Source organism: Macrobrachium rosenbergii, chromosome 8, assembly GCF_040412425.1.
Source record: "Macrobrachium rosenbergii isolate ZJJX-2024 chromosome 8, ASM4041242v1, whole genome shotgun sequence".
Taxonomy (NCBI): domain Eukaryota; kingdom Metazoa; phylum Arthropoda; class Malacostraca; order Decapoda; family Palaemonidae; genus Macrobrachium; species Macrobrachium rosenbergii.
The window spans coordinates 86,881,301-86,895,686 of record NC_089748.1 but is presented as its reverse complement, the minus strand read 5'-3'; the positions used below and the strand labels follow the sequence as shown (position 1 = coordinate 86,895,686).

Here is a 14,386-nt window from a genome sequence, read left to right as displayed (position 1 = left end):
TGCCTTGTGGTTACAACAGTCATGGCATACAAGGCTGCATTAATGGAACCCTTGCTTTATGGATTCGGGATTGACTCCAATATAGAAGTTGTCACTTCCCTTCTGCAGTCTTTTGCTCTACAAGGGCGCACTCGGAAAGGCTTCCAATTCCTTGGTCCCTGAACAAGGTGCTTAGACTTTTATTAGACTTCTGTCAACCCTTCAATTCAGTAGATCCAATACAACCACAATGCACAGGCTACAAAAGGTGATCATCTTGATTGCATTAACATCAGGAGCTCGTGTTAGTGAACTGGGCTCTCCTAGATGGGGACGATGCATCACGCAAATAGCTGACCATCAATTATTATTGTCCCCTGGCCCATCATTCCTGGCCAAGAATATGGATCCTTTAAAAAGGAAATCCATTCTTATAAGAAAATTCAATTTAGCAGACAAGACAATATGACCGGTTAAAGCACTTAAGGTTTACCTAGAAGTCACGGCAAACACCCCAGAAGGTCCTATTTTCCTACACCCTAGCACAAACTAACCACTCTCCCTACAAAGACTGAGAATGATTGTAGTGTATCTCATTAAAAAGGGAAGTCCACACTCTTTCCATAGGTCACATGATGTTAGGAAAGTAAGTACGTCTTTGGCCTTCTTCAGAAATGTCTCTTGAAGAAGTCTCCAAATGTACAGGGTGGTCATCAGTTAAATTATTGCCACATGCTTGAACAAATCTGTCTACACTGTGTATCAGTAGGTGGCATGGTTAGTCGTAACCCCTAGGTGCTGTGGCAGAAAACCAGGGGTCATATTGACGGTGAGTATGCTAACTATTGCTGGGAGAGGGGCAACAGTACTACAACCAAACCCAGCATGCTTAGGTAAGCCACTGTAGAACTACATCCTAAAACATAAGTTTGTGTGTAGTTTCTTGTTCCTTGGTATCAAAACCTGAAGAGTATTTGGAATAAAGAATGGGACTTGAAATCTGTGGCTTGACCTTGGACCGGAAATGTTATTTCCTTTGGGGTGTTGGGGTTAAAAAGTGAGAGCTTAAGCCTTTTTTGTCACCTGTTAATTTCTTTGTAAAGCTCCTTGAGGACGAAACAGCGACTACACTATCAAAAAACAGGTTTTGACGTAGGAAAAACCTATTTTTGGTAGTTGTTGTTGAGTCCTCAAAACCCTCCCACTTCCCTAACGAAAAGGCATGGGATTTGGGCAAGGGATCAACCTGCATTGACCAACAGAGGGTAATGGCTCCTTGGTTGTAAACGAGGACGGATGCGCATGCACGGTAGTCACTTCTTTCTTGCAGGTTCTTTTGACGTTGGAAAAACTGGGTTCAGCTTTGCTGAAGACAAGGGAAAGTGCCCTCTCATCTTTTAAGTCCATTATATACTCCATCACGTGTTATAATGTTAATCATTATGACATAATACCTGGCCAAAAGACCAACTAGAAGAGAATTCTTTGATATTAGTTTGGTTACCATGGAGCTCTGGTAGACCATGGAAGGTAATTCCTTGAGGACTCAATAGCGACTACCAAAAATAGGTTTTTCCTATGTCAAAACCTGTTTTTTCATTTTAGTTATTTATTTATGTTTTATTATTTTTTATAATAATATACTTTTAAATGAATGTGAGAGTATTAAGATCATCAGTAATAAAATAATGGGACAGTTAAGACCATAAGTTCACTAATACATTTATTTTCAACAAAAACGTTCTGTAAAATGCAAAAATATACATTATCAAAATAATAGTAATTCAACTTGTGAATTTTAATGATAAGGAAGACTATAAAATACATTTCATCATATCGATCTTGGAGAAGGTTGTTTTTTATTGTTACTAACATCGTCATCAGTTTGCAGTCGTAAATCTGAGGACGGTCTGGGAATAGGTTTTGCAAGTGATGACGCATCACCACGATAGGACTGTTGTGGGATTTATCATATCACTACTGTATATTAAAGTTAAAATTGTTGTTGAATTCTAGTTTTCACAAAGAAATATTTATATAAAGCAAATTATTGATTAATTTTTGCCATCAGCAGTCAAATAATCACGATCATGGCAACGTTCAAACTTAGTGCTGTCATGACATATGTCTATAAATAGAACAGAAGTAGAGGGCTGTCATTGGCTAGCAGATCTCCATGGCAACCAGCCAGCCAATCAGGTTTTAGCTTTATTCTGTCTGAGAAAGAATGTTTTGCCTAGAGAATCTGACAATGACAAGTGCATGTCTTTTGAATACAATGCGTAGTTTTTAATAGTGTAAGTATTTTACTGATTACATGAAGAATAGAGAATACTCCTAATAAAATTTGGAAAGGTAAACATGAATTCAAACTTATTACTTTGAGTGCAAAATAGTTGGTTCAGAGATTCTTCAGCAACAAATATATATATATATATGTATATTGTCACGTATTTACATTCCTCCCTCTTAGCCAGCCAAAAATAATTTGAATTTCTAATTAAAAGAGCTTCTCATTTGATTATTAAGCCAAAACAACATGGCAGACAAGGTAGGATGACGTTTGTTTTGAAACAAGAAAGCATTCCTCTCCACATCTGACTGGAAATCAGGGCAATAGAAAACTCTTCACACCCCCTGCTAAAGAAGACTCCTAGATTTCCCCCATTTTGGGGTAGCAATAATGGCGTAGGTTTTAGGGAAGGTTATAATCATTAGAGGCATAGGCGTCTTGAAGGGAAGGCTGCAAACTTAATCTTTAGGTCCTTGGACTATAAGGCTTCTTTTCCCTTGACCTTGTTAATGACTTAAGGACTTGCTTTCAGATTTGCCCAGCTCGCGTACATACGCACACATACCAAGCGCCCCATGAAAACAACACGAGAGGGCAGAGAGAGACACTCTGGCTTTCGTGAGGAGAGGTAGAACATTTTTCCTCTCAGTCCAGACTGGCGACAGATGGTGCTCTTTCTGCCAGTTCTTCTCTTTAATCTCTCAAGGATAGAATTTTGCTGCATAGAGGAACTGGCAATAATTTTCTCTCTCTCTCTCTCTCTCTCTCTCTCTTCTCTCTCTCTCTCTCTCCTCTCTCTTATCTCTCTCTCTCTCCCCGTAAATTGTCGTAAACTGGAAAATCGAAATTTGAAAATCGTAAGAAAACCTTACTTTTAATCCTTTTAATCCTTTGAGTATCCTTTGGGTATCTTGAAAATGACATAACCTGCATTTTTATTGAGTCTTTCATGAAAAACCCTCCAAAATTTTACCATTCCACTGTTTTGAAGCTAGAGAGAGAGAGAGAGAGAGAGAGAGAGAGAGAGAGAGAGAGAGAGAGAATGAATTACCACCACGACTTACATTCAGCCATTCTTGTGCTGGCACGAGAGAGAGAGAGAGAGATAGAGTTTATCTCTTTAATCTCTCAAGGAATGTTAATCCATTTCTCTTTACTGCGACTGACAACAAAAAATTGTTTTTTTCTTTGTCTTCCAAAGATGTAGGCTACCACTACTTTTACCAAGCACTTTTAAGCACCATGAACACACACACACACACACACACACACACACACACACACACACACACACACACGCAGTGTGCATAGGTAAAGAGACTCAAATTAGCAGTATCTTTTCCTGTGAGAGTGAAGGGCTGAACTTAGTATCGATTTATAATATATATCCATTTCTCATTCTACCTTTTGGAGAGAGAGAGAGAGAGAGAGAGAGCGAGAGAGAGGAAGGAAGGAAAGGAGAAACTGATCTTCTGCCCGTAGTCTGCTTTGAAAATGCATAAATGTTGTAATTTCAGTATACTGTATTATTAGTATTTAATCTTATTAATATTTGAAAATTAGCTCTTATTAGGTAAGTCATTTATGTATCATACAAACTTAGTTAGTCGTCATCTCCCACAAATTTGTTAGAAAAATCTTATGCAGTCATTTTCTCTCTCACGTCGGTGAGAGAGAGAAAAAAAATACTACGCACCCTCTTGGTAGTGTATGCAAAGCCCGTGAGGTACAAGCTTTGTGATTGGTTAAAATCCCACCCTTCCTGCCAATAGCATGTCGTCAGGAGGGGGAAGGGGATGAGGGGTTGTTACAAGTTGTTATTGGCTACTGTCAGTCCTGCCAGCCAATAGCGTATCGTCATGGAGAGAAGGGGTTGCTTTTGAGCTCTGTTATTGGCTACTTGTAATCCCCGAGCAGGTATCGTCATAAGCCTTCAAAAAAGCAATAAAAAAACTGGTCACAGTTATGATGGGATTTTAGTATATTTTTATGTTTACGTTGCAGTAATCGATATTTTTTGAAGGATATATGCAATACAGAGAGAGATATTGGCGGTTGGCCTTACTTAAATCTCAAAGTGAAATTATTCAGAATTATTCGAGAGCAGAGAGAGAGAGAGAGAAGGTTGAATGAAGTGATTACATTGGTAAGCAGTTTTATGATTTCACGAATTTTAATTTAACTTTTATCGATGCTTTGCTGTGGTTACTTAATATAAATATTTTAGAAAAATAAATAATTTTTTCATCATAAAAATGTATTTAGTCATGAAAATAAAATAAAAATCAGTAATTTAGTAATTAATATTGCTCAATATCACAAAAAATCCAGAACTGAATTCAGTAAATTTTCTTCCGTCTTGGAACAACTCATTGGAATCAAATCAAAAATATTTCCCTTTACCGACCTCATAAGAAAACTTTAATTTTATTCCTTAGGGTGTCGTCTTCAACAAATCCTGCATTTATATTGAGTTTTTCACATAACCCTCCAGATATTGACCATTCTGCTGTTTTGGATGCATATCTCTTCTGATCATCTATATGTTATTAAATTTGAACACTGGCGTGTATGTTACCAGAAATACACTGCAAAATCGTATGAAAACCTTATGTTTTAATCCTTTGGGTGTCTTGAAAACAATGAATCCTGCATTTATTCATTTGAGTTTCTCATAATAAAACCCTCCAAATATCGACCATTCTTTGGGTTTTGGATGCATATTTCTTCATTACTGTCACTATAATGAACAGAAATAAAATAAAAATTTGGTGTTGTTAGCTGAAATACATCGAAAATATGAAAAAACTTTTAATCCTTTTTACATGTCTTGAAAACAATATTGAATCCTGCATTTATATTGAGTTTCTCATAATAAAAAATTTCTCCAAATATCGACCATTCTGCTGTTTTGGATGCATTAATTTCTTCCGATGCCAACTCTGTCTCTATCTACTGGCGTTCAAAATAACATAAAAGGTTAAAAATCGTTTTTGAAAAAAACCTTGCTTTTAATCCTTTGGGTGTCTTGAAAACAATGAATCCTGCATTTATATTGAGTTTCTCATAATAAAACACTCATAATAAAAACACTCCAAATATTGACCATTCTGCTGTTTTGGATGCATATTTCTTCCGACTCATTGCCGGATTAATGGACATTTACAAAATTAAATTTTAAAATTACAGTGCTTTCATAAAAACCTTACTTTTATTCCTGTGGGTGCCTTGAAAACAATTTATCCTGCATTTACATTGAAATTTTTCAACAGAAAACCTTCAAAAATTGACCATTCTGCCAATTAAAAAAAAGCCTTGAGCCTTCCGTCATGAGCCAAGGCATTGTCACGTCGTAAACCTGGAACATGCCACTTGTAACCAGGAAAAATTTTTTATGAATATAAATGATCATTTGACAAACTATTCGAAATCCCTTTGTCAAAAATGAATCCTAATTTCAAATTAGTTTAAAAACAGAGACCGTAGTTTAAACTGGTGGACTGTGTTTATATATATATACATAATATATATTATATATATATATATATATATATATATATATATATTTAGATAGAGAGGAGAGAAAAGAGAAGAGAGAGATGGGTTGAATGAAGGAGATTACATTGGTAAGCAGTTTTATGATTTCAGGATTTTAATTTAACTTTTATCGATACTTTGCTGTTTTTACTTAATATTTTAAAATTAATAAATAATTTTTCATCATAAAAAATGTATTTAGTCATGAAAATAAAATAAAAATCAGTAATTTAGTGAATATTGTTCTATGAAAAATCCGCGAATGTAAATTTTCTTCCATCATATGCATTGGACACGAGTAATCAAAAATATTACCGTATTCTGAGAATCATAAAGAAAACTTTAATTTTATTCCTTAGGGTGTCTTTTCAAACAACAAATCCTGCATTTATATTGACTTTTTCACAATAAAAACCTTCCAGATATTGACCATTCTGCTGTTTTGGATGCATAAATCTTCTGATCATTGTAGAACTGGCAGTCATAAGAAATAAAAAAATCGTAAGAAAACCTTACTTTTAATCCTTTGGAATATCTTGAAAACAATGAATCCTGCATTTATACTGAGTTTCTCATAATAAAACCTCCAAATATCGACCATTCTGCTGTTTTGGATGCATATTTCTTCCGATCGACAGCGGACTGGTGTCGTCTGAAAACCAAAAAATCGATAAGAAAACCTTACTTTTAATCCTTTGGGTGTCTTGAAAACAATGAATCCTGCATTTATATTGAGTTTCTCAATAATAAAAACCATCCAAAGGTATCGACCATTCTGCTGTTTTGGATGCATATTTCTTCCGATCGGAGTTCAAGCAGAAAAGAAATACAGAGAAAAATCGTAAGAAAAAACCTTACTTTTATTCCTTTTGGGTGCCTTGAAAACAATTTATCCTGTTTACCCTCCAAAATTGACCATTCTGCCATTCTGGAGCCATATTTCTTCTGTCGGACAACCGTTGTGATTTTCGTAAACCTGGAATATACATTGTAACCCAGGAAATAATTTTTTTTTGAATATATTTTGAAAAGCATCTGATTGACTTAAATAATTGTAAATTTCAAGACCCTACTGTAAACTGGGGACTGTAAATATTCTATATATATATATAAAGATATATATATATATATATATATATATGTATATCAGAAGGAGAGAGAGAGAGAGAGAGACAGAGACAGAGAGAAACTGCCAGTTCCAGCTATGCAGCATAATATATGTATATATATATATATATTATTATATATATAGTACAAATTAATATACATAAATATATATTAAATTTTTAAAAAAATTATGTATATATAGAGCTATATATAAAATACAAATATATATATATAGATATTTTTTTTTATAAATAGGCTGTTCGCCAAAATGTATTTCTTTGTAGTTCTATCAGAGGAACCAACGTCCGTTGTAGCGGCCAAATCACGGTTCAAATTTAAAAGTAACGTTTGCGTGGTCCTAAAGTCCTTTTTTCCTTTCTACCTGTCTCTCTTGGCGAATGTTTTTAACAGAGCGTAGAACCTAGGGCATGACTGTAGTTTTGACCCTAAGCCGGTCAGAGAACAGGCAGAGAAAATGACCAATCGAGCAGACGTCCTGGAAGGTGGCTCTGTCACCGCCTTTGTCTATTATTTTATTAGTGAATGGTGGAGCAAATAAACACTACACGAACTTCACTATTACGTCCGTTGTATGCGCGACAACGCCGTCCTTAAGGTAATGTCTGTGTGCTGTTCGAAACTTCGTCCATTATTGTATCCTCTATCTGTATTTCCCAATCTTTCTTTGTTTCATTCTCCAGCCACCATTTAGGGTAACTGACTGTTACGAAGTCTAGATTAAGTCAAATTTTTATATTGTTATAAAATAAATTATCCCACTAAGCCTCGGGGATTTAGGCAAGCAAGTCATTTTAATACTCTGGTATTTGTTGTGCCTAACGCTCATTGTTTGGGGAGAACCGTTGTGTTTTTGTATTTAATACCATCTTAACAAGTAGAGATTTTCCTCGTCCGCATAAGTTGGTGACGTTATCATAAAGTCTTTATTCCTTGAATATTCTTTGTTATCAGGTTAATTACCCTTAACTGGCGACCTTTGATTAATTAACGTCTATCTTTGAGGTTAACTTAATTCTTCAAGAGACAGGTTACGTGTATTCTTGGCATGCAGGGCAGTGGAACTTTACGCTAAATAACCAATAACTGATCAAGAAAGTCACACACGGTACAATATATATATATATATATATATATATATATATATATATATATATATATATATATATATATATATATATATATATATAATATTATAATACATACAGGTTGACCATCACTAATCCGGCATCATTGGGACCTGGGGCTGCCGGATTAGCCATTTATTAGGCTAGAATACACGAAACCCAGTAGCTAAGCACCTCATCTTAGAATTAAAATATCCCATACATCAGCACAAGTTGGTTAATAAAGAAAAGACAATTATCAAATACAGGTAGTGCTCGAGTTACGATAATTTGACTTACAATATTTTGAGTTTACGATGGGGTTAGCAATTAATACCAATACGAAAATATTTAGGAAATATTTTTAGATTTCATGCAGGCGCAGGCAGCGAGAGAGACCAACTTACAATAGACCAACTTCTCTTCCTCCATCTCTTTATTCCATCTGCTAGTTAAAAAAGTAAAAGAGAATGATAAAAGTGTTGTTAGTAATGTTATACTCTTGCGTAAATGCGTACGGCCATGAACAACCGAACGGGAAACTTGTTTTGCTAATAATCGTATCGGATAACAACTGTTTTGCTTGTATTTCAACCATCGTACGGTAATACACAATTACTGTAGTTATGTTATAAATGACGTTAAGTACTGTACAATAGGACTGATATATTTTTTACACTATTCCCTTATTCGCTTTGGAGAAAAGATCAGCAGGGAAATATACTGCTACAGTAGCTTTAAGCTGCAAGTTGTAGCTGAAGCTGAGAAAACAATGTTCAAGCTGCTAATGACTATAAATTATCGTACATCGGCAACATGGATGAAACTCAACCGTAAATAAAACTAGAGAGAACTTATTTTAATCAAAGCTACTGGGCATGAAAGAATACAAATTACCACTGTTTTCACGCCAATAAAAGATAAATACGTAAAGCTTGTATTAAGATGAAATCAAGAGAAAATAGCAACCGGAATCTTGATTTTTTTTACACAAAACAAACATGCCTCCAAAACGGCCAGCCGCGATTCCCGCGAACGTCATATAATAACGAAAAAAATAGCTAAAGTAATTTCACAATGAGACGTATTTAAGTTATATTTCGACTTAAAAACACTTCGTATAACAAAAAATATCCTTGCCCCAAATAAATAAAGTATCCATATTCATTTACGCTAACTAGAAGCAAGAAAAGCACTTTGAACTTAGTTAAATGCGGCGAAATAAACACCGCGATGTTGATTCCCAAAACAAAACATTGATCACAATTTATAATACAAAAGCAATATGAGAATATACGCAATTGGAAACAATGTAGTAAAGCATAACTTTTAAAAGATCCATGAAAAGATGCACATTCGTAATGTTGATGTTTGTATAATACTGTTAATATGTGAATAGAGTTCAGTATAATGTAGGCTAGGCTACCAGCTTGTTGATGCAGCACACTGCACCACCAAATCGAAGCGGCCGGCGAGCGAGTAGCGCAGCGACCCGGGAAATTTGAAAATTAGTGCGGAAACATTAGAAATTACTCTAGCCGAAATTTGTGCTGGATTACTGATTGTTCTGGACTACTGATTGCCGGATTAGTGATGGTCAACCTGTATATATATATATATATATAATGTCATTTGCCACGTAAACACAACTATTGATTAGTAACTTACCTGCTCTCTTCGTAAAGTTCTTTCCTAAAAAACATACAAAGCATCTTACTGTAGCTACCAGTCAGGCAGCAGATAGGTAAAACTGTTAATGCTCAGTGATTGTCTGCGATACTTCATACCGTTCCAGACAATATCGTTTCTTAATGATGGCACATACTGTGCGCAAGTTAGATTGGTTACAAATTAAAAGCATTTCAGTTTAGTACAGTATAAATACAGAACATTATATATAAAATAGAAATATAAATGACTAAATTTTTTATTTACCTTTGGTAAATAAAAAAGAAAACGGTACGCAACGAGTGGAGGAAAAGTAACTATCGTAAATCATGGTCGAACATTATGTATTTTAATGAGGGTCAGCTGTATACCAATTGGCCAAACAGCAAAATTTTTGGGATTAGTATTTGATACTCACTTGAACTGGAAAGCCCACATAACATACATAAAATTAAAATGTTTAAGAGCATTGAATCTAATTAAAAAACTATCGAACACTACTTGGGGAGCCGATAGACATACCCTTACTGTACTTTATAAAGCAACAGTTCTGTCTATCATTGATTGTGGAAGTGAAGTATATGGCTCTGCATCGGATGCAGTGCTGAAAACGTTAGACCCTGTTCACAATGAAGGCCTTAGAATATGCTCAGGAGCCTTTAGATCATCACCAAAATCATCTTTACAAGTTGAATGTGGTGAACTGTCTCTGTCTCTCCATAGAGAGCTAGTAACAATGAAAAATGCTCTAAGAATTCAGACAAGTGATTCTCCAACAAAAAATTATTTGAATTAAGAGATGTATTTATAAATAACCATCCACCACCTTTCCCAATTAGAGCTAGAAGATTTTTTGAGTCATGGGATATAAATATACAGTTGCCTTTAATAGTAAAATCACCTCCCTGGACAATTAAAAAAATGAGAATTTGTACACACCTGAAATATTTATCAAAAAATTACTCATATACACCAGAACACCATAGACAACGTACAATAGAGCATTAAGCCAAAAAGGTCCACATTATGCAATATATGCAGATGGATCTAAATCAGAGCATGGAGTGGGATTTGCTGCAGTGTCCCAAGACAAAACTTATCGATTCTCTCTATCTAATAATGCTTCAGTATTCACAGCAGAATTGTGTGCAATTGCATCAGATATAAAAATAAACTCATTCAGTATTCTGTGATTTTTAGTGACTCGAGAAACACTATAGAAGCTGTTCAGAGTTACAAATCAAAAAATAATATTGTACAACAAATTTAATTATTTCTCCATAACTTACATAATAATGGAAAAAAAATTAGAAATATGTAAGGAAATCAAGATGCTAATAAAGCAGTCAAAGAAGCAGTGCACATGACAAAATCAAATGTGAATATCCCTTTTAGTGATTATGTAATACACATTAAGGTGGGTATCGTAAATAAATGGCAATATACTGTACATGGAATGAAGAACCTGGAAATAATAAATTAAAACAAATCAAACCTAATGTTGAAAAATGGAGTTCATCATATCAGAGAGAGAGAGAGAGAGAGAGAGAGAGAGAGAGAGAGAGAGAGAGAGAGAGAGAGAGAGAGAGAGAGACATGCACAAGTAATTCTAACACGTCTCAGAATAGGCCATACTCGTCTGACACATGGACACTTATTGAGCTCCTGAGTGCTCGGAGTGCAAGGTGACGATAACGGTCAGCGTGTTGTGTGTGTCCAGAGTATGACCAACAGTGACTGTCAGCTTTTGGAAATAAGTCAGTGAAGGAAATGTTGTCAGTATCTTTTACATTTTCAGTCATTCCAGTTTTGATGTTCATGAGGAACAGCGATTTAATTTAGAAAATATAAAAATAAATAAATAATAAAAGCACGAAAACCCTTATAGCATTTGTCAAATTTAAAAAAATAAAATTTTAAAATATTACTTAACTTATTGAGAATTTTAATATACCTTTTTAGTGTGTAAATGTATTTGTTGTATGTATGTTTTCCAGTGTGAGAGCGTGTGCCTATGTGCAGTTTTTAATTGCATTTCAATTCGTTCATCATCATTGTGAATGACCTATTGGGTCCCAGTGCTTGGCCTGAAGCCTGGACCTGGTATTTTATTCTAATCCTTAGGGCCAGCCCTATGAGAGCTGAAAGTCACCTTAGGGGTCTGGTTAATCTACTTTATTATTTAATAATAATAATAATAATAATAATAATAATAATAATAATAATAATAATAATAATAATATACAGGGGAAGCACCGTCCTGAGTCAAAACAGTAGTAGCTTGCTTTTCTTTCTACTAGTTAGAGATCTGTTTGAGTTATGGGAAGGTTGGAGGTACATAGTGTGTGTACAGGAGGGTACCTTCATATCTGTAACTACTTTCTGTCATGTTGTATATTTGACTGAGTTATGGGAAGCTTTGAGGTACATGGTGCATGTATGGGAGGATACCTAGATATATGGCTACTTTCTAGCTTGTATATCCTTTATTGCTTTGTGGAGTCATGGGACCGGACTCCTTCCCCACCTTACTACTTACAGTTGGTGGCATCCTCCAGGAGATCTCTAGTACTTTGTAATGAGGTTCTCGACCTGATGTATAGTCCTTTATGGCAGCAGAAATAGCCTATGTATTTTTTTACATTAGGTAAGGAAACACTATTGGCCAAATATAAATACAGTAAGGGCTGGCTCGTAGAGGGATACATAGTTGACTTTACTTTGTCCACCTCCTTATTAATGTGGGAATCAGCTATATAATGGAGAGGTAAGTTTCATTTAAAAAATATAAATTCAGTACTTATGATATAATCTTTTAAATACATAACCTATCCTGTATATAATGACCCTCCTATCCTTCCCACGCTCAAAGTACACAGAAGGATACTGCCTGCCAGATGATGTTTGTACCTATAGGCTTGTCTACTTCTTCACCTAGAGGTGGGGGAAGTAGACAGATATAGGTTGGTATTTATAGAAAATGGGGATAGCCTTTAAATTTTGCTGTGTCATACTTTTGCTGGTTTAGAAGGTAAAGTTATATAATGGAGAGGTATTTAAAAAAAATAAATACTAAGTATTTATATTTTTAATTTTTCTAAACAGTTATGCAGTTTTTAAGTCCTAGACAAGTCATCTGAGACAATTTAGGCTTTATCATACATAAAGTGTCAGTGTATTTGATATTGCATTGTAAAAACTTTGTTTTATGGTATTATAGTTAAGCTTGAATTTCAGACCCTGAATAAAAGATGTGTAGAAGCAGCTATAAAAACAGCTTTAGCCCTCCAGGCACAAGTCGTCAGAGTCTCCCGTTTTGATAGAAAACATTATTTCTATCCAGATCTTCCTGTAAGTACTGAGTTACATCACAAATATAATTTGTTACTTTTACTAATGCATATATACAGTGGGTCCCCAGCTAGGGACCACAATCACCTGCTTTAAGCAAAAATCCACGATAAGTTGGAATACCCCTCAAAAATCGCATATAACTGCCTCTGTAATAGTTCAAACACCAAAGACCCCATCTAAAAATTCTTATAACTGCCTATTGTAATAGTTCAGACACCAAATATACCTTAAACTATCATCCTAAAACCCTTTAATATAATTCCAAAGTCATTACAATGTTGCCCTTAAAAATATATAGCTTACAGCTATGTGTGAAAACTATTCTTAAGTCCCCTCTACATTCAGTCACAGCCATTTTCTCTCTTACAGTATTGATGCTGTCCCATTTTCTTTTCTCAGATAGGGGAAACATTGGGAATTCATAATTTGACAGATGTGGAAAGATTGGAAATTCACAAGTAGACGGATGGGGAAATATTGGAAATTCACACACAAGTAGACAGATGGGAAAACATTGGAAATTCACAAGTAGACAGATGTGGAAAGATTGGAAATTCACAAGTAGACGGATGGGGAAATATTGGAAATTCACACACAAGTAGACAGATGGGAAACATTGGAAATTCACAAGTAGACAGATGGGGAAACATTGGAAATTCACAAGTAGACAGATGGGGAAACATTGGAAATTCAAAGTAGACAGATGGGGAAACATTGAAATTCACAAGTAGATGGATGGGGAAATATTGGAAATTCACACACAAGTAGACAGATGGGGAAACATTGGAAATTCACAAGTAGACAGATGGGAAACATTGGAAATTCACAAGTAACAGATGGGGAAACATTGAAATTCAGATAGACAGATGGGGAAACATTGGAAATTCAAGTAGACAGATGGGGAAACATTGTTCACAAGTAGACAGATGTGGAAAGATTGGAAATTCACAAGTAGACGGATGGGGAAATGGAAATTCACACACAAGTAGACAGATGGGGAAACATTGGAAACATTGAAATTCACAAGTAGACAGATGGGAAACATTGGAAATTCACAAGTAGACAGATGGGGAAATATTGAAATTCACACACAAGTAGACAGATGGGGAAACATTGGAAATTCACAAGTAGACAGATGGGAAACATTGGAAATTCACAAGTGATGGGAAACATTGAAATTCACAAGTAGACAGATGGGGAAACATTGGAAATTCACAAGTAGACAGATGGGGAAACATTGAAATTCAAGTAGAGTTGATGGGGAAATATTGGAAATTCACACACAAGTAGACAGATGGGGAAACATTGGAAATTCACAAGTAGA

General features: G+C 35.1%; 1 protein-coding gene across 5 annotated transcripts in view; it reads left to right on the top strand.

Annotated features, from left to right (window-relative positions):
* The window catches only part of GatB (glutamyl-tRNA(Gln) amidotransferase subunit B, mitochondrial), a 992,144-nt gene that overhangs the window by 309,526 nt on the left and 668,232 nt on the right, over positions 1 to 14,386 (top strand). For 4 of the 5 annotated variants that reach the window (XM_067108081.1, XM_067108085.1, XM_067108083.1 and 1 more), the window contains one exon: positions 12,946 to 13,059. The exons of the other annotated variant lie outside the window; for it this stretch is intronic. In XM_067108081.1, the coding sequence (XP_066964182.1) occupies positions 12,946 to 13,059 (114 nt within the window). The remainder of the gene's footprint in view (positions 1 to 12,945; positions 13,060 to 14,386) is intronic. 5 annotated transcript variants of the gene reach the window in all.